Source organism: Onychostruthus taczanowskii, unplaced genomic scaffold, assembly GCF_017590055.1.
Source record: "Onychostruthus taczanowskii isolate IOZ18803 unplaced genomic scaffold, ASM1759005v1 scaffold64, whole genome shotgun sequence".
Lineage (NCBI taxonomy): Eukaryota > Metazoa > Chordata > Aves > Passeriformes > Passeridae > Onychostruthus > Onychostruthus taczanowskii.
The window spans coordinates 1,551,860-1,572,012 of NW_024504122.1; the positions used below are offsets into that span (position 1 = coordinate 1,551,860).

General features: G+C 50.4%; 3 protein-coding genes across 6 annotated transcripts in view; all 3 read right to left on the bottom strand.

Annotated features, from left to right (window-relative positions):
- GCN1 (GCN1 activator of EIF2AK4) overlaps positions 1-1,820 on the bottom strand; it is a 38,026-nt gene extending 36,206 nt beyond the window's left edge. Inside the window, exons 1-2 of one of the 2 annotated variants that reach the window (XM_041420346.1) lie at positions 1,784-1,820; positions 240-342 (exon numbers count right to left, since the gene is read on the bottom strand). In XM_041420346.1, the coding sequence (XP_041276280.1) occupies positions 240-342; positions 1,784-1,801 (121 nt within the window). In that variant the 5' untranslated portion in view covers positions 1,802-1,820. The remainder of the gene's footprint in view (positions 1-239; positions 343-1,783) is intronic. The other variant, XM_041420347.1, reaches the window with a different exon arrangement.
- A 358-nt stretch (positions 1,821-2,178) lies between these two features.
- Positions 2,179-5,734, bottom strand: RPLP0 (ribosomal protein lateral stalk subunit P0). The gene is made up of 8 exons (XM_041420324.1): positions 5,712-5,734; positions 5,411-5,514; positions 4,848-5,023; positions 4,663-4,750; positions 4,263-4,409; positions 3,632-3,817; positions 2,771-2,911; positions 2,179-2,409 (listed from the first exon to the last, which is right to left on the bottom strand). Exons 2-8 carry the CDS (start codon positions 5,462-5,464, stop codon positions 2,245-2,247), a joined length of 957 nt encoding a protein of 318 aa, XP_041276258.1. The 5' UTR covers positions 5,465-5,514; positions 5,712-5,734; the 3' UTR covers positions 2,179-2,244.
- A 291-nt stretch (positions 5,735-6,025) lies between these two features.
- PXN (paxillin) overlaps positions 6,026-20,153 on the bottom strand; it is a 45,484-nt gene continuing 31,356 nt past the window's right edge. The window contains exons 7-15 of one of the 3 annotated variants that reach the window (XM_041420249.1): positions 17,970-18,974; positions 16,903-17,169; positions 15,973-16,374; positions 15,306-15,386; positions 13,017-13,187; positions 12,499-12,672; positions 11,875-11,956; positions 11,379-11,527; positions 6,026-9,412 (exon numbers count right to left, since the gene is read on the bottom strand). In XM_041420249.1, coding sequence (XP_041276183.1) covers positions 9,146-9,412; positions 11,379-11,527; positions 11,875-11,956; positions 12,499-12,672; positions 13,017-13,187; positions 15,306-15,386; positions 15,973-16,374; positions 16,903-17,169; positions 17,970-18,974 — 2,598 coding nt within the window. In that variant the 3' untranslated portion in view covers positions 6,026-9,145. Of the gene's footprint in view, positions 9,413-11,378; positions 11,528-11,874; positions 11,957-12,498; positions 12,673-12,817; positions 12,886-13,016; positions 13,188-15,305; positions 15,387-15,972; positions 16,375-16,902; positions 17,170-17,969; positions 18,975-20,153 lie in introns of those variants that run through there. The other 2 variants (XM_041420250.1, XM_041420251.1) reach the window with 2 other exon arrangements.

Here is a 20,153-nt window from a genome sequence, read left to right on the forward strand (position 1 = left end):
TGAAGAACTAAATACACAGTGCTACAACTACTGACTGGAAAAAGCAGATGTACCAAAAGCTGGGGTTCTGTGCAAAAAACACAAACCCCACGCTTGAAATTGCCTCTGTGATTGAGCACTGGCTCAAAATGCTGCCAGCCTCCTCCCTAAACAAATACCACTCACACAGCCTTTTGAAACAAAACATTTTAACATTCTCTTCCACCCAGGTAAGCAGAAGAGTGCTCCCAAGCTTTTACCTTTCCCAGAAATGCATTTTCCCAGCTCACTGAGGATCTCTCTCCGCTCCTTCACGCTGGCTGTAGTTACTTTCACTGCAAACCGCTTCAGTGTGTCAGAAATCTAAAACCACAAAGCAGAAAAAACACCAGACTGCCTTTGATATCAAGCCACAGAACATAAACCAGAGCAAGCAGATGTCACTTGCTGCCACATGACCTCTTAGTGCCCAAATGCAAGCATTCACCATCTCAGCCACCAAGGAAGGGTCACTGTGCTTCACACATGGTGAAACTCCTTCCCCAGGCCTGAGGGATGGCTGCTCTCCAATTATCTGTGCTCTCTGAGACACTCACCCCTCTAAAAGTAACACAGAGTAAGACCTACAACCCATAATCTGGAGTACAGGACCATTCAAAGCAAAAGATAGTAACTTCCAGAATTCAAAGGAGCTTCTCCCTGTATGTTATCTCCTGAAGTCCAGGTAGTCTTGAAGGGGCGCTCCAACTGCAGACAGCCCAGGGAGACCTACACATCCAGGTTTTCTGCATTTATATAAACCAAAGCACAGCTCTCCAGCAAAGGCTTTTGAAATTCAGCTCTTAAACTGAGCAACTTTAGACCATCTTTCCAAAAGGCAGAGCATGACTTTAGAAACTCACAGAAAACTGTTATTTCCATTTTCAATCTTTTTCAAAGAGCTCATCAGAGCTGTTCAGTGAAGCTTTTTGCCTACATGCTGGAAGGCTGATCCCGCACAGTGGCTTCCTGGCCTTTCAAGTCCATCCACACCTCCCTGAGACTGTCACCATTTCACACCCACAGGTCCCCTTAAAAGCTGGCTGGAAGCAGTGCTGCACCTCTGAACAGCAGGGCTGGGTTGAGCTGCAAAGGATAACCAGCAACATCACTGACACAAGAACCAAACGAACCAGCTGCTGTTATGGACCTGCTCTTCTCTCAAAGCTCAAAGCTACATGAGTTCATCATATGCAAACTCAAACCAAGCTGCACTTACTCATGCTGCTTAATGACGAGCAGGGGAATGTGCAGACACTAAAAACGTGTTAAAATTATCCTAAGTCTAGGAATTAAAAATATAAATTATGTATAACACTACAGGATCTCACCAGCATCTCAGTGACTTCCACAAACTGCAAAACTTTGACTACCCACTGAGTCTTCACGGAAAAGCCACTGGGACAAGCTTCACCAGTTTGCTTTCTATTTCTATTTTTTAGGATGTTTATGTACACATTACACAGCCAGCATACCAGCAATGCTTCTGCAGATAAATACAGAGGACACAGGCAGGACCTGATGCTGAGCAGACTGGGATTTGCTCTGGGAACGTGCCAAGCCCCGCAGGATGAAGCCGGCGGTCCCACAGCCGGGGCACAGGGAGCGGGCACCCCGCGGCCGGGCGGTGCGAACCGGAAACAGCCGCACACGGCGCCGCAGCCGGGCGGGACGCAGCTCGAGCCGGGCCTCCGTCGGGACGGGCCCGGTCGGCCCCCGCTCCGCCCGCCCGGGCCGGACCCTGCGCGGCCCGTCCCGCACTCACCTGCGTGTCGGCCGCCATCGCTCCGCCGCGACCCCGGAACCGGTAGCGGCTTCCGGGGCGGGCCCGGCGCCGCGGCGATGGGCGCTGCCCGCCCGTCCCGGGAGCCCCGGCCGCGCCGCGCGGGGAATCGAACGGAACGGGACGGGACGGGCGGCGGCCGCACCGCCCAGACGTGCTGCGGGCAAGGCCTGAGCTCGGCCGGGCCGGGCAGATCTGCGCTGCGGCCACGAGAACAACTGCTCCCCTGCAGCACCCGGGGCCGGGGCACAACCGCTCCCCTGCCGTGCGCCGGCCCGAGAACAACCACTGACTGCCCCGGAGCGCAGGGCCCCTCGGGCTACACCATTCCCAAACCCCAGCTGATATAGAGACTACACCATCGATGCAGGCACACATGAAGGTGTAAAACAGCTTTTTATTTCTCCCATCGGGTCAACTCTGACAAAGGCAGAGGGTTGCTGTTAGTCAAAGAGACCAAATCCCATGTCCTCGTCAGACTCCTCCGACTCCTCCTTCGCTGCCTCCTTCGCTGGAGCAGCAGCGGCAGCAGCAGCAGGTGCAGCTGCTTCAGCCACCACAGGCACAGCTGCCACAAAAGCTGAGGGGTCCGCCAGGAAGGCCTTCACCTGTAAAAGTGGAAGGAAAAAATGTAAACTCACAGGTAACAAAACATTTTGCAGGACTGAACCTTTGCAATGATAAAGGCAGCACTTGCAGCTTGCCAGAATCCAAACAGGTCCACCTATCAGTAGCAGATGTGAATAACCAAAGACATTTCACCTAAGCTTTCAGCCCCAAGAAGGAACACCAGGTAAACTGGCTTTCCCCTGCCATTTGTACATAACATACGGAAGGAAGCATGCCCCTTCTCCAGACACATCCCACACACAGGTGTGTCCCAGTCCTCTCAAACCAGGCGACATGCTCAGAACATGCCTGGCTGCACTTCTAACACCCCTCTCTGCAGAGCTCAGAGCCAGCCATTACCTTTTCAGCCAGTGGGAAGGTGTAGTCAGTCTCCACAGCCACGGCCAGGACACGCTTGTAGCCATTGATGATGGAGTGGGGCACAGACGCGATGGTCGGGTACCCAATTTGCAGACAGATGCTGGCAACATTACGAACACCCTGCAAAGAGACAGACTTGTGTCTGAGAAATAACACAGAAATCACAGCAGAGGATGGCCAGATGACAACTTTTACACTGCCAACAGAAAGGAAGTTCTGTGGTCTGAGAAATAACATAGAAATCACAGCAAGAGGATGGCCAGATGACAACTTTTACACTGCCAACAGAAAGGAAGGAAAGCATGCAATGCACACAGGTAACAGCTCTAGTGAAATCAAGGCATCAATACTTAAATGTCACTGATCTCTGCTCTCTGGTAACCAGTGACAGGACCTAAGAGAACAGCATAAAGCTGTGCCAGGGGAGTTTTAAATGGAATAACAAGAAAAGGTTCTTCCCCCAGATGGTGGCGGGAACAAGCTCCCCATGGAATGATCATGGCCCCAAGGCTGCCAGAGCTCAAGAAGCATTTGGACAATGCTCTCAGGCACAGGGTAGGATGGCTGAGGTGTCCTGTGAAGGGCCAGGAGTTGGACTCGATGATCCTTGTGGGGCCCTTCCAGTTCAGGATATTCCATGATTTTAACTGGCCTCAAATAATTTCTGAAGCAGATTCAGATGAAGAATGCTACAGGAATGTACTCCCTGACACACAGCTTCTCTAGGGAACCAGGGAGAGCTCCTGACTCTGCAGGACCTCATGGAAAACACCAGACAGGACACTTTGTTCTGGCAGTGCTGGCTCCCAGAGCAGCAAGGGACAGGCCTGTGGCACTCACCTCCAGAAAGCGCTTGTGCAAGGTCTCCTCGGTGATGTCCAGCACTTCAGGGTTGTAAATGCTGCCATTATCAAAGACCTGCTGGATCACCAACCCGAAGGAGAACGGGGAGATGTTCAGCATGTTGAGCAGGGTGGCTTCGCTGGCACCCACTTTGTCTCCAGTCTTGATAAGCTGCACATCACTCTGAGGAGATCAGGGAAAAGGAGTGAATACATACCAAGAAATTCCAGCACCTCAAAGCAGTGAGACACAAACACAGACAGTGGAACTAGAGGAGCAAATGAGCACAACCAACACGCTCCACATGCAGAGAAAGCCCCAGACCACATAATCAAGTCCATGTTGGCCAGGAGAAAGGCAGCACCTTTCCTGCATTACCTACGGGTAGTTCACCTGCACATTCCTCTGACAGAGCCTATCTGTAGAAATCTGATGGAGAACTTCAATCTCGCCACGCTGCACATTAAAACCAAGCCAGACACCCTCCTCCAGATCCCAAAGTGCAATAATCACACTGCTCATACAGTATCTTGGCACTAATGAGAGCTTTGGCCTTCACAGCTCCCTCAGCTGCCACAATCAAGGCCTCCCAGTCAAGGAACAGCTTGAACAACTGCAGCTCACTAACCAGAATTTCAATGGTTCCTCTGGAAATCTTTGTGGTGATGCCCAAGGCCTGGAAAAAGGAGGTCTTCTCGGGTCCAAGGCCCGTGTTCTGGGCTGGCACAGTCACATCACAAGGAGCAATAGCACCGGCACGGGCAGCAGCTGGCACCTGAGAGGGGGAAGACAAGAAGCTGCAAGAATGCTCACACCTCAGATCTCGTGGGACCACCTCCTCCCTGGCATGCTCCTCCAGGAGACAGCACCCACGCACACACAAGTGAGGCAGTTGAACTCAAGCAGTTTGGTTAAGACTGCAAGGGCCAGTTCTCAACCCCTGAGGACTCCCTGTCCACTGTGAAGACTCAGTTTTATTCTGTGTTCCATCTCAGCATAAACATGCAATGAGGAATAACCTCCCTTACCTTGTTGGCCAGCAGCATGTCCCGGATCTCAGTCAGATCCTCCTTAGTGAAGACAAAGCCCACATTCCCACGGATGTGAGGCAGCAGCCTAAAGAAAAGATGACAGCCTTCAGTTTTACTCCTTAGACAACCTCCTCTCTTCCAGGATAGGGGACCCAGAAGTGCCCTCAGGCAGCACTACCCACTTTTCTAGAGCAGGATTATTCTCCAGGTGACCACGAATAGCTTTGCGCATCATGGTATTCTTCCCCATCAGCACAACAGCTTTTCCACGCAGGGACATACGGATCTGCTGCATCTGCTTGGATCCCACGTTGTCTGCTCCCACAATGAAACATTTTGGGTAATCATCCAGGAGTTGCTATAGCAAAACAAACACTGTAACTATACAAAGAAATTCGGACAAGTGCACAGAGCAGCATTAAAACCCCAACACATTAAAACGTTAAAAAAGTCTGTCAGAAATTTGAGAATGATGAGCTCCAAGTGAGGCTGGGTGTGCCATATACTACATCTTTCACTCAGCCATCGAGTCACATCCCTGAACAAGTCTGCAAGCGCCACGGCAAATTCTCAGGAGGCCTAATCTGGACTATCTCACATCTCTCCCTAGCGCCAGGAACTCGTTCAGACACCCCTCAGCACTCACTTGTCTCTCTTAAAAGCCCCCACAGCCCGGCCCGCCCGGCTCCCGCTGCCCCGAGCCTGCCCCGGCAGCGCCCCACGAGGGCTCCGAGTCGACACTCACGATGATTTTCATAAAATAGTTGGACTTCCACGTAGCCCTGTCTTCCCTGGGCATCTCGGCGGTGCTCCAAGGATCGCCCGGTGGGTTTAAAGACGAGTTGGGACCTGCCAGGAAGAAGAGCGGCTCAACTGGGTCCCCACCCTTCCCTTCTCTCCGCCCTGGGGCCCAACGCTCCCAACCCCACAGCCCGGCCGTAGCCCAGATCCCTCTCCTCGTCCCGCGGATCCGCTGGGGGTCCGCTCCCCTCGCCGCGGCCGCCCAGCCCCGCCCGGACCCCGGAGCCGCCGCGCTGCGCCCGCACCTCCACGAGGGCTGCGGGAAAGAAGGGCCGCAGGGCGGGCTTGTGTCCTTTTATACCGCGGCTATCGACCAATCGCAGAGCGCCGCGGCCCTGCCTGCCCCCAGCCCATTGGCTGCCTTCCACGTCAATCATCCACCGCTCTGTGGGAAGTGCGTGACGCCAGCGGAAGGCGCGAACGGCGCAGGAGAGCGCGCGTCGGCCCCTGGCGGCCGGAGGAGCGCACTCCCCTCCCTCCCTCCCCCCAGCCCTGAGGGGGCCCGCCCGGGCTCCGCTCCCTCACAAGCTCGGGGCAGAAAACAACCGCGACACAGCCGTGACTATAATGGTAAAAATTTTATTGGCGTAACTGCAAGAATTTTAAATGGAGAGAAAAAAAAAAAAGCGGAGTTAGAAGTTTACAAGGGAGGAAAGAATCAAATAATTGTCGACCCAGCGGAGCGTCCCCCAGCCCAGCCCAGCCATGATGTGAAAGGCCTTGCCCAGGGGTGCACACACACACCCTCCCGGAGCACCCCCAGCCCTAGCACCCTACACCCCAACAGCGGCTGTGCTACCCTAAAACCGCAGCTGCACTGAACGCACAGGCATTTTGGACACCCACAGCGGCAGCGGCCACCGCCAGGCGTTATTTGGCAGAGTAGCATCGGTGTGGCATCCCAGCTTATCAAGACACCAGATGAAGGCAGAAGGTGAGTGTGACATCATCTCAGTTAAGCACTAAGGCCAGAGGAGCCTCCTCTCAGCACCCCACACAGCACCCTGCACCCAGGTGTGCCACAAGTGTCACTGACAAAGCCTCAGCTAGCAGTGAGGTAGGTTAAAAGACTCCCCAGACAGGGAAACTGAGGCACAGGATTACACAGTTTGCAGGTGTCACACAAAGTGGCAGTGCCAGAAACATCTCAGCCCTCTCCAGCACCTGCACACAACAGCTGTGTGTCCCCTCAGCAGCAACCAAGGAAGTTGACCATTCTAGCGGGATAAACACGGGCAGCTTAGGAACATCTATTTTAAGTCAAATAGACTTACAAGATGAAAAGGCAAATGCACAAGGACTCTTGCCCCAAGAATTTCCCAGAGCTTTGCTCAGCCCAGCTGACACAGCTCCAGTGCTCCCAAAGCTCCCTCTGGCCTCACACCCACACACTGAGGTTTGTTTGTTGGTTGAAATCCATGGGTCAGTTTCAGTGACCTGAGCAGGGCAGCGCAGCACCGTGATGAGGTTACATGGGACAGTGACCCATGGGTGTCAGGGCTGGTTTCTGACACAGCCACCCCTGGACCCCTATAATGCACCTGACGAGCTGCAAACACAACCAGTTGCCAACGGTGACAGAGCTGCCGATCTCTGGAGCAGGAATTCCAAACACCGCTCCCAGGGCTGGTACCACACAACACCACTGGGAATTTCAGTGCAGCACTTCTCTCTCCACAGCACCCTCCAGCCAGAGACCTAGAAGTGCTTTACCAAACATGAACTAGGTCTCACAATAACCTCACAAATCCAGCTAAACTGCCCCCATTTTACAGATGGGGAAACTGAGGCACAGTAAGGTTTAGTGACTGGCCCAAAGCTGCACAACTAGTCAGGAACAGACTCTGTCTCCCTGTTTCTTCTCCTCAGTCACAAGACCTTTCTTCCACAGAAAGAAAGGAGCTCCTTCCCTAATTAATCCTGTTCCGGTTTCAGGCAGCTGAAGGAGAGAAACCAAGGTGAAAGATCTGAACTCCTTCCCCCTAGCATCATATTAAGACTCACTTTTACCAGCCTGGAAGCTGGGCTTTGGGAGAACGGCAGGTGATTCAAATACAGCAGTTTACAGGTTACAATAAAAACCAAAATTATACCTTTAGGTGACCCAGAGGAGGAAAAAAAACCCCAAATCTATTCACAGTTCACCTGCCTGTGCTAGGGGAAAAAAATACAAGTCATGTTCCCTTGCCCACAGATTCCAGCCCCTCCCAACCCGCAACAAAAAGGAAATATTGAATGTTAGTTAGGCTTAATAAAGCATTGAGATTACAGATGCAGTAAGCCAGCACAACTGGCACACTGCCTAGAACAGCACAGCTTGATATAAAAGTTGCTTTCTTAAAATCACTTCAAAACCAATTTCTGTATAAGAGGATTAAAAGTAAATTAGATATGAATTCAAAATCAGTGTAGAAATCTACAGTTCTTATCAAAGACAGGATACAGTATTCACTTTGATAGTAAAACTCCAAGTGTGTCATGCACACCTAACCCCCAGGACTTGTTATACCAATAACAGTCAATATAAAAGGTTATTGCTGTAGCATCTCTCAGTAGAACATGCTTAACAAGAGCACAGTAAAGGGAAACACCAAGGGGCTGATAGGTCTCATTAGCAAACTGGAAGAAGAAAGGATATAAATTTAGGAATTTTTTTTCCTGGCTTCTTAAACCCTTCCTTCTAGCCACTCTTGTGACAGATTCAGGCCCTGATAGATGGAGAGTTCCAGGCCAGATAAACACACACACATCACACTCGCTCATGACAGGGCTGGATGTAAAAGGCTGCTCTAACCTCTCTGCACCTGTGTTTAATGAAGGGGTGATGCCTCTTCCTCTCCCAGGAGCAGTAGGTGAGGGGAGCAGATTCCCTGAGCTGGCCTGGGTGCCTGTGGAGCTGCCTGGCATGGCAAGTCCCCACAGGAGAGCACAACAGTGCTGAGGGATGGTTGGGGCTTACCCCACCTCCTGCTCCAGTGTGCTGAGAAAAGGCATTGAGAAAGGGAGTAACAAACTAGGGAAAAAAAGAAAAACACCCCACACAGTAACATCTTGATTCCTCTTAATTAAAAAAACAGTAAGTGGTATTATCTCCTTACAGTGTAATGGAACTGGAGAGACCCTTGCAGGGTCTTGGCTGCCTGTGCCGATGCTCTAGTCTCAGCAAGTCACACACACCGTGTAACTCTGTGAGGAGAGCCAGGGTGGCACTGAGGTCACAGGGTGACCTTGCTGTGCTGTCACTCACCCTGCACACGCGCAGGCAAAAGCCTGAGAATAAGGTGTCAAAGCAGAGGGTTGTGTTGTCTGCAAGTGTCTCCATTTGCTCAGAGAGCTGACACAGACTGAAATGTACTGGCAAAGCCTCCTGCCGCGAGGAGGGGGCTGGGAACATCTCCCTGTTAGAGCCCTCGAGCTAAGCTCAGCTGTCAGTCACACACACAGACACACACACCATAATGAGGGATCTCAGCCTCTCTCTTCTGAGACACAGCAAGGGCGTTTCCAGTTTAATGGTCCATCTCATCTCTGGATATACTGCCTCTCCATAGCAGCACTTCCCTCCCCCCACCCCCCTCCTCCCCTGCCTGGTAAGGTTCCTAAATCACAGTAATGTTCAGAGAGACAGAACTGCCAAGGGGGTGGCACAAAGATGCTTGAGCGCCCATCTATAGCGCCTCTAACAGAAGAGCTTGAGGAAGCAGTTCTGGCAGTAGGGCTTGTCATTTTGCTCTTTGAAGGTTCCTTTGTTGAGCTGCTTGAGGCAGAAGGCACAGACAAAGTGTTCTGGGTGGAATTTCTTGCCCATAGCAGTGATGCAGCGTCCTGTGATGGGCTTCTGGCAGCCGGAGCAGAGCGAGCCGCGGCGCTCGTGGTAATGCACCTCGCAGTAGGGCTGCCCGTCGTGCTCGAAGAAGCTGCCGTTGACAAACGGGGTGAAACATTCCTGCAGCAGGACAAAGCAAAGGGGACAGGTCGTACGAGAAGCTGGGGTGGTGGGGAGGGGCAGCTCTACAAGCGTCTTTTGCTCTATGGCACAGCTCAGCTGTGCTGTGGGCAGGTGATCTGCTGCCTTTCAGCACTGTCCAGTTATCCAGAGCCAAACTCTGTCCATCATGAAGAGCTTCCAAAAAAAAGACTGAGAAATGGACAGATACAGACACAAGCAAAGGAATTAATCAGCTCCTTTGCCCAGCTGGCTTCACTTCTACAAAGAAAATACTATGGAGGAGCTACCAGAAGTATCCAGCCGGGAAAAAGGAGAGCATTCCTGCCCTGAGATGGGGAACACTGCAGCACCTTTCCCTGGCTTTTTTTTTTCCTCACTCCAGCTTCCCCACAAGGGCAAGCAGAAGAAAGAACCAACACAGACTTTCATGCAGCAGAATCCTGATGAGCATGGGACTGGTTCCAGCTGAGAAAATCAGGCACAATTCATCTTTATGAGTGACCTCTCCAGAATGGCTGGCATTAGGCAAATACACTCTGCAAAGGATTGTCCAGCCTGAAATCTTTCCACCAGTTACACATGGGTCACTGCTGGGAGAAACTGTTTGTTCTATAGTGCTAATGATGTTGGGTAGATAAGGGGAAGAGGACACACCAGCTGTGTGCTAATAAATGTCCAGAACTGCTCCCTCCCCTCAGCATCAGGCAGCTGAGGACATTTCACTGCAGAACTTGCAACAGAAGCACCCACTATCCCCACCAGACTGGGGAGACTCCTCTCTTTGTAAAAGTGGCAAACTGAGGCAGCAGAGTAAGGGAGGGAGTTTAGAACACTGCCAGATTTACCAAATATATCAGCAGCAAGACTCAGAGGAGCCAGTGTCCTGAACCCGAGTTTTGCTGTCCTCTTCCCCAGGGAGGACACTGAGTATCACACACAGCTGGCTCCCAGCATGTGGACAAGAGTCCAGCAAACAGCATGCAGAGCCATGGGCAGCTGAACACTTGTAGTACAAGAAGAATGCAGCCTGCCTGCAGAGAGTCCAAGACTTTACCAATGCTGACAGTTACTTCAGTAGACAGTCTCTTCCCTCAGTCAGCAGAATAGCTGAAAAGTTTCTGCTTTTGCAGAAACAGGAAGAGAATGACATCTTGTGGCCTGGAAGAAATCTGTGCTGCCCTCACTAATTCAGGCAGCAGCAGGGGGAAAGGAAAACAGAACTGCCTGATAAAGTCTCAATGTCTGCATAAGAAGGCATAGGCCCCCCAGCCCCAGTCAGGCACAGCTTCTGCCTCACTCTGCACACCACTGCAGGAGCCACAGACACTCCCAACAGGCTAGTGACTGCCTGCTCTGAGCATCAAAACAGGAATCAGCAGCTTGTGGTTCTGACTGCTTGATCTGGTTTCTGCCTTCTCTCCCACTCAAGGAAACAGGGGCTGATCTGGCTCATCTCTTGGGGATGGTTAAGAGTTAATATTTGCAATGCTCTCTGAAAGAGTGCCAAACATTTAATCTGCAGTATTCCTGTTTATTATGCCTGTTGTATGGAGCCTGCCACTACTTCACTGACTTGCATGTTTGTCTGAACAAGGTCACTCTCATTAGTTTACATTTTCAGATGGAGCATGGGAGGAATATCCTCAAAATCTCATTGCTGAGGCAAGTGTTCAGAGAGAAGCTTAGCTTATAATTATTTAAAGGTCACAGAAAATATCTCTATCTGTGAGCTGCTGCAAAAGCCCATAGTTAAAGCTGGGAACAGAAAGAGCAAAGTAACTCCCAAGTTTAATGTAAACAGACAGAGAACAAGAAGGTGTTTGGTTGCTGGCATGTTTTTATGCTGTGAGGCTGGCTTCCCTTCACTACCCCACCGACACCTTACTCCGATATGGGACCAGATGCCTCAGGGTGGAAACAAGAGGGGTCATACAGCAGCAGCAAAGGACCTTGGGTTTCTTACCCGACAGACAAAGCACTCGGGGTGCCACAGGGTGTTCAAGGCAGAGATGTAGTTTTCCAGGATAGCCCGGGCACAGCCTCCACACTTGGGAGCAAACATATCAAAGTAGTCCTTGCGGCAATAGGCTTTGCCATCCTTCTCATGAAATCCTGCCAGAAGAGAGGAGAGGCAAAGGGATCAGCTCCCCATCTTCACCTGTGGCCAGACAACCTGTGCAGGGTAACCCACATGGGCAGGATCATGCTTCCTCCTGCTAACACACACAGCAGCTAGAGCTGTTTCTTGTTCTATTCCCTTCCCATCCCAGCAGAGGCATGTTCTTCCTCCCCAGGGAGAGGCCATTATTACTGGCACCATCCCTCCCCAAACAGCTCCCTTGGAACTCCAATAGTTCCCCTGTGAAGCCTCAGGCTGTACCCCAGAAGCAGCTCTGCCTCACTCCCTCATCTGCAGTTCATAGGGGAGATTGCTTTCCCCTTGCATAAACCAGCAGTACCTTCAGGTCCAAAGAAAGCTCCACACTGAGCACAGAAAAAGTGTTCAGGGTGCCATGTCCTGTCCAAAGCCGTCACCACTTTCTGTTGAGAAGAAAACACAAAGCGCAGGTCATGTAAATGACTTGAAGGTGAGTAAGGGGGGCTGGAGAGAGGAGACAACAAATGAATCTTGGAGCAAGCATTAAAACAGACTGTCCTTTAGAGAGCAGAATCAATTTGCCCCCGCCTCTGTCTCATTCAGACTTTTCCACTGCACACTTTTTTTTACCCTAAAAGGATCTTAGGCACTGCTTCCTCCCTTACACAGGGCCCCATCCAGTCTTAAGGACCAGCACTGGTGCCTGTTACCACAGGCTACCGACAACAAAAGCTGAGGAATCATTACCAGAATGATGGAGCAAAGTGGGGTTCTGAAGGAACTTCAGCAAAGGTAAGAGGGACCAACACCACTCACTAGTGTAAGAATTTGACTGTGCCAAGTTGTTTCCCTTTCAAATGAAGGACAAAACAACTACAGAAATCCCTGAACAAAACCTTCCACCCAGGATACATGGGTGAACTGGAATTTTAACACCTAGGCCTGCAGCAACTTGCCATCACCGTGACTCCCCCAAGGAACTCACATCAAGGATGGGCCCGTTGCAGTAGTAGCAGCGAGGAGAGAAGAGGTTGTGATAGTCCTTCTCGCAGTAGGGCTGCCCATCCCGTTCAAAGAAGTTCCGAGACCCGATCTCCTCCTGGCAGTGGGTGCAGACGAAGTGCTCAGGGTGCCAGGTTTTCCCCATGGCTGTAACTACCTGTTGGGAAAACAGATTTTGGAGAACAACTCTATCTCTCCCTCCCCTAGACCACATGACAAGATACCAGCTGGAGGTCAGCAAGAATGACAAGTTCTACTACTCAAGTGAGCCCTGGACTGGGGTAGCATGAAAACTGAATTACCTATCATCTCAGGAGAGGGCAGTCCCTCAGGGGCAGGGTAGAGGTCACTGGAGGAGCTTACAGCGTACCTAGCCAGTGGATAAATAGAGTACTTCAGTTTCTCCAGCATCTCCAGTCTCTCCAGCCTCTCGAATTAGCCCTCCCCATTACTCCCAGCTGCAGCCCAAGGTTCAGCAATGAGACAGCACCTTCAACTCACCTGCCCAGCAATAGGCTTCTTGCAGGCTCCACAGACACCTTTGGCAACTGTAGCTACACCCAGTTTATTCAGGTCAGACTGAAGACTTCCCAGCATGGTATCCAGCTGACTGCCAGGCTTGGAGGCTGTGGATGGAGGGGAGCTGCTCCCAGCTTTTCCCTGTGCCATGAACTGCAGGTAAGACAAAACAAATACTGTAAGGTGATTGCTGCTGTGCTTATCAGATAAATGCCTGCTGTTGCTGCCAGTGACTCCCCTGCAGAGACAGACAGGAGTCAGCTACGCTCCCTGAAGAAGCTGGTGAGAGCCAGGATCAAGTACACACATGTATTCTGCCCATGCAGAGACAAGCAGAGAACTGAGATATGTAACAGCAGAGTTGCAAACTGAGAATTTGATTTTCTTTCACTGCACATACACCAAGTCACCAGCACATCCCAGGCACTCAGTACAGCGCTCTCTAAGCCTCTGCCAAAAATCTCCCTTTACCTCATCAGTTCCTGGCCAGCTGACAAAGCAGACGCCATCCAGAGGGCCCCTTCTCCTTGACCTCTCTCCATTCCTATGCTCTTGCTCTCAGTTGTATCTCCTCTCTGATAGAGATGCTCTTCTCTGCCTCATCTCACCTCCCTTTCAGCTAGAAAATTTTCTCCCTTTGCACCACCATCTGCACATCTGTTTGCCAAGTCTCTCTTACACTCTCAGGTGGTTCTCACCCCATGCCTGAGCTAAGCAACTGGAAGCAGGAAGGAAGTAGCTCCCTCCCAGCTGGCTGCTGTTTACCTACAGAGAGGGCAGTGCATCCCCAGCAGACAGGGCTGCTGCTAGGTGTATTGTAGCTGGAAATGCACCAGTGGGGGGAAGGGGATTTAGACGCTTGCCTCAGAGGCTGTTTCTGAAACTCACACCACCACAGCACACACGGTTTGGAAAGGCTTCCCAGAGGAGGGGAGAAATGTTTTACTGAGGTTCGTAACTTATAAACAAAGCATATGTTCTCCTTGGCCACCACAGCCCCCTTTACAAACAAACCCCAGCAAGGACACAGATATTACTTTAGCTGACTTGGCACTGCCATAGCTACTGTCAGGTTTAGGGACACACAGAGAAGTTGGGTTTAGAGCACGTTTTCTTCTACTAAGAGAGTAAATTAAAACCGACAAAAACTATGCATAGGAAGGAACAACCAATGAGCCTGCTGCCAGCACAGCCAAAGGAGCAGGGACATGCTGAAGTGCTCCAAGCCTTGGCAGACCCTCCCCTTCCAGCCACAGGAGGAGCTCTATTCCCTGTCCTGCAGCTGCTTGTCCTTGCAGTGGATCAGTTTACCCAATGACAAATCCTGGCTTCTGCTCGTTTGTATGAACATTCTCATGACATACATGTCAAGAGAGCTGCTCTTACACTCACAACCACACACACCCCAGCCTTGCCTCACATGCAGCGTGACTCCCAATGGATCCTAACACACAGCTTTTCCCCTCCTCTCTCCTAGTCCAGCAGCACAGAGCAGCCCCATCACACCCCACCATCCTCAGCCTAAAACAAACCCTTCACAACACACATTTGCTACCAAAAGCTGTTACAATGACTGCCTCCAAAGCACACACACAACTGCAAGGATACTCTCACAGAGAGAGACAACAGGTGTTTGGAGACAAAGCCTGTCCAGAGCCCCAGGATAAAGCCCAGGCTTTCTGCATGGTGCAGTAGGAAGTAAACGGCTGCACTGTGTGGAAAGAATCATAGCTTCTCTTGCTCTAGCCAGGGGTTATGGCCACACAGGGCAGGCACAGATGCCACACACAAGTGATAAATACCATCCAGGGAGAAAGGAGATGAGATGAATTCAACAGAGCACTTCACCCTCATAGTCACCTGGAGGGACCACACACTCCTGCCAGTCACGGCTGACCCCAGAGCAGGCACAAATACCTGCGCACACCTCCATTTCTAGCTGGCCTGGCCATTCAACCCTCTTGACAGCTCACACATGAGCCCCCACCTGAAAGAGGTTTCCACCTCCTGTACATAACGCATGTTGTTTGTAGGGGACACTCAGCACATCATCCTCATGCAAACTGATCATGCAAAGGCCCTTCAAACTCCCACCCTTCACCCATGAGATTTGCCATCACTCAAGTTCAGAAAGGAGCTCTATGAGTAGCAAACCATGCAATACAAGAAATTACCCACATTAACAGTGCTGGGAGCTCCGGGAGCAGATCCCAGCACACTCATCAACCAGAGAGCACACACCATGCTGAGGAAACAGAAAGGGGATCCTGCCTTGTCAGGGGCTGTGGGGCCCCGGGGTGCAGGAGCAGCCAACAGACTGGCACTGCGGACTAGGGGAGGAGCAGAGGTCACCTGGAAAGTACAACAGGTCAAGATGCAGAGATGTTTCTTGCTCACTGTTTTAGAGCTGCCTGTACACTAACACAGTACATGGAGCTACAGCCACCACCCTGGAGTTACAGCCGTTCCCGACAGGAGATGTAGAACCCAGGTCATGACCATGCAGTCTCCTCCCCCAAATCCATTAATATGGTGGACACCTGCCTAAAAGAGCAAACACAGGAAGGATTGCTGAGTTGCTCCTTCCAGTATGCATGTTCTGCCATCTTTTACTCCCCCCCCTTCAGAGCGATTGTGGCAGGGAGATCTCCAGGCTGTGTTTCAGTTACCTTCTTAATCTCAGAGGGAAATGAGAGTCCCTGCTGCACAAAGTGACTGTCAGGACACACAGGACCCACATATCCCAGCAAGTTATTGCACAGACATGAACTGTACAGTGCTACATCTGGGATTAGATATTGTCCATGAGTTCTCCCTCCCATCCAGCAGTTCATACCAGCCTTTACCTGAACACTGTATCTATTGAGCTGTCAAATTAGAAGCAGTAGTTGGATTGGAAAATACTGCTAAAAAAACAAATCAGAACAGAGAAGCCTGCCTGCATTTCTGGGAAGAAAGCTTCATCTTCAGTCTGACAGCCAACAGAGACAACTGCCTTGGTGCTAGGAGTCCAGGTCTGGGGAGAACAGGAATGTTTGGGATCTTCATTAGGAGGGGTGCCCACAACAGAAACTTCATGATAATCATTATCAGAAACTTCCCACTGGATGAGAGGCTGGGGAGGCAAGCTGAAGGAAGGGACTGGACTAGGAGCTGGGGTAGATGACACATGGGAAGGCTGAGGTGGGAGTGAGAGAAGAGGAGCAGGGCCAGAGGTAGAAGAAGGAGCAGCGTTAACAGGGACTATCTTTGCAGCTTCTTTGGAAGGCTGGAGCTGGGAAGAGACTGGAACAGAGATTGTCCTCCTGGAGAGGAGCGGGGATTCTGGAGGAAAAACCACCTAGAAAGACACGGAGGAAGAAGAAAGGTGAAAAAATCCAAAGAAGAACCAATAAGCACTTCCTTTAACAGGAAGGCTGACTGCTACCAGTATGTTTATCTAAGAGGAAAAAGCAGCAAGAAGGAGAAGGGAGCTACAAAAGGTGCTGCTCTTTGTAGCTTAAGGAAGAGCACCATCTTATTCATCCCTAGAAAGCCCTGCACAGGTACAGCACGGGACAAAACACAGCACGCCTGTGTGTCAGGCTTCCCAGTGAGGTTTTACAAATAATCCTCACATGGACAATTGAGATGTGACAGCAGAAGACTGCATCAACAGATACCATAAGCAGCTCTCTCAGATCCCACTCCAGTTCTTAAACATCCAGAACTAGGACCCTGTGCGCTTTCCCTCTCAGGCCAGACAAGGGTGAATAGTTACTTCTTCATTTTGTGTTGTTTAGGATGCTCAGATCTGCACCTCCACACAATGCGATCTGGACAGAGGGACATGCTGGAAATTCCCAGTCCATGTGACCCTGCTTTCTACCTTCTCTACTTGCTGTTCACCACTCTGCTCTTCCCCCTGGGGCCTGGCAGTGACAATGACCCCCTCTGTCAGCCAGGCATCCTGGCTTTGCCATTCTTCCTGCTCCTGGTTATCGATGCCCAGTCTGTCCTGAAGCTCCTCAACCAAGCGATCTTGGGACTCAGTCTTGTGGAATATGGCAGGACCTAGTTTACGCCTTGGAGAGAGGTCCCGAGACATTGGATGCACATTCGCAGTCTCTTTTGTCCTCTTGATTAAAGATTTAATCTAAATGACAAAGGCAATAGTATCAGTAGAGAAAAGCAAAGTCAGAACAAGCCCCAAGATGCAACAGCACAAACTCAAAGACATTAGTGACAACTGTAAGCAGGAAGAGTGATGGCATTTATTCCACAATGCCAAAATTCCTCTTGGCACAGCCCAGAACAGTGACTCAGTGCAAGGAAAAACCCTGTAAGGATAATCACAGCAGCCAAAAATAACTGTCTAGAAAAGGAAGGGAAAGATTTAACCAGTGGGAAGCCAAGATAGGAGGTGAAGCATGAGCACTCTACTGAGCATTACAGAAACCTCAGCATTACAAGGGCACAGAGCTGCGCCTCTGTGTTTGCCCTTGACAGGCACAAAGCTCTTGGTCAGAGATGTCTGGTGCACAAAGTGTACTTCCAGCACAGAAAGGAACACTGACAGCTTCAGTAATGAGACCTAAAATGGTAAGCAGAGCAGAGGAGCTGCCATCCAATCAGTAGCATGAAACAGCCCTTTCAGTTTTTTGGAGGTCTCTGTGGACTGAGCCTTACCCCAGTTAGGGAATAAAAGTCCACTTCACAAGGAAGTCCCTACAAACTGCCATGTTCTGTGCCGCTGAACCACATGCAGGAGAGACCACAAGATAAAGCCGGGGGTAGTGAAGCCCTGTGACATGCAGCTGTCAGTGACACCGCTCAGAGCTCGTGCTGTTAGTGGGGTGAGCCCGGGCACACTCACTGCATGCACACACTGTTAGTGTGCTGGCAGAACAGTCCTGGCTAGGACTCGCCCTACTCCTACATTCACTCAGTGCCTGCCTGGCCTGACGCAGAAATCCTCTCAATGGGTGGTTTGGAGACACACGGCAGATCCCATTCAGCCTTCCCAAAGTTTTCAGGAGATTCCGGAGTGACTGCAGAGCTTCTGAATAGCTCATTTTCCTGGTCTCCTCTGGCCTTGTTCACGTTAGCAGTATCTGCCTTCCTAAGAGTTCTGTCTCTGCCCTGCCTCTTCTTGCCCAGATCAGGACAGTAGACCTTGGTTTCATGTGGCACTTCAGCTTTTAGCTCCTGTCCTTGCTCCACTACAAAGCCCAACTGGTTTTTAGTGTCTGGGAAGACATCCCACCGATCCAGGGCAACAACAGAAGGTTCATTAACAGAATCCAAAACATTGTCATTCTTTGCATGCACCTCTGGCACATGTGCAGGCAGCTCCAGGGCCCACAGCTCATCTAAAGCTGTTTCCACACTTCTGCCCTGGGAGGAAAGAGCTGAGATGTCCCTGAGTGCTCCCTGCTGACGCAGCTCCTTGGGTATCTGACCCTTCTTTGAAATGGGTACACTTGAGATTTTGGGGTCAGTTCTCTGCTCCTTCTTCTCAGCCTCTTTTGCCACATCATACCCTAAGCCCTGTGCCTCCACATTAGCAGATCTACAGAGAAGCTCCACACCGGAAGCTGGCACAGCCTGGGAAGTATTTCTGGAAGAGTCAGGCTTTCTGTTCAGCTGAACTAAGCTTGCAGAGGCCACTTGCTCCCCACGAGTAGTATAACCAGAGGAGCTCCGTGGTGGGGGCACAGGTGGAGGGGCAGCAGGATGCCCTGACAAAGGCAGAACTGTGGTGTCACTGCCTTCCTCAATGCAGGTGTCTGCTGAGGGGACAGATGTTGGCACTGTTGAGTCCCCACTGTGACTTGCAGAAGGGTGTTTGGAATGGGCCAGCACTCTTAAACTGTGAGGAGTGTTGCTGGAGTCTGCATTTGCTGAACTGGGAACCAGTTCTAGGGAAGATTCAGAAATCAGAGACATAGTAGAACTAGTCTGAAAAAGAAGAGATAGAAGGAATAAGGAGAGAAAAAGATAATGACAGAAATAAGGAGAAGGAAGAAAAAGGCACAGAATTAAGCATTATAAGAATCATTACTTCCAAATCAAAAAGCCATGTTGACCCAAATTGTTACTTCCAAGAGTAAGGAAGAAAAATGAGACGCCGAAGAGCAGAACCAGTATGACACTGTCCTGATCTTCATGAGTTCTACAGCCACTGGGATCCTTTCCCTGGGCCCTTCTCAGTGTTCACCTGCAGCTGTGATGGGGGTGTGGCATGGCCACTGCCACTGCTGGGAAGCCAGCTCCAAACCCAGGAGTGTCTCAACTGTGAATAAAGGCCACGTAAATTTACTCACAGTCAGACATGTAAATTTTATATTCCAAAGCTGCAAAAAATTCAATCAATGAATAGAACAAAGCATGACATTTTCTTCTTGATACACTTAATAAAATGCTCCAGTTGGCTGAGTTCATGGCAGTGAAAACAAAGCTTCAGGGCATTCATAGCATGAGCAGATGACATGGGCTTTGTTCTATTCACACCACTAATCTCACCTTGGAAGTGACACACACTGAATCTATATGAGCCTGTCAGTCATTCCATGCCCTCGTGAGCATTGCTTAGGTGGCAGAATAGCCTCTCCCCCTTAGGCCAAAGATTCCACATTGACATTGTAATAAAATCAGTATTAATTTTGATCCAAAAAACATTCTAGGAAGAGCAATTAATAAATAGGTTTTGATTTTCCTTGACTTACAGGATCTTTTGAAAACAAAAGATCATGGGTACTTCTTTTCCCACTTCCAGTGGTTCCTGACTAAACTCTAGGAGACAAAGCAATACTACTCCTTTTTCTTACAAAGGGAGACTCAGAACAGCGACCTGGACAAGCTCACACAGCAGGTCAACCTAAGATAAAGACTGTGCCTTCTCAATTTTAAAAATGTACCCACAAAGGATTTCCAAATCCAAGAGCTATCAAGACCTGCTCTAACTCTTAGTCATATTTTCCAGAGAAGCCTAAAGAAGTCAGATGCTTATGCTCTGAGGTGGAAGGGCACACAACTTCCTAAGCCCCATGTATGCTAGCTCTCAGTCTCCACTTACCTTTCTGAGATACTTATAATGAAAAAAAACCAATATAATTAACTAGAACATGCACAAAACCT

Bases quoted from the DNA above. Each gene is read 5' to 3' on its own strand.
- RPLP0 (XM_041420324.1), bottom strand. From the start codon at position 5,464: ATGCCCAGGGAAGACAGGGCTACGTGGAAGTCCAACTATTTTATGAAA. The intron at 4,751-4,847 runs GTGGGTAGTGCT...TCTTTTCTTTAG, and splicing joins AATAATCCTGCTCTAGAAAA to GCTGCTGCCTCACATCCGTG. The intron at 2,912-3,631 runs GTGAGTGCCACA...GTCTCTTTGCAG, and splicing joins TGCACAAGCGCTTTCTGGAG to GGTGTTCGTAATGTTGCCAG.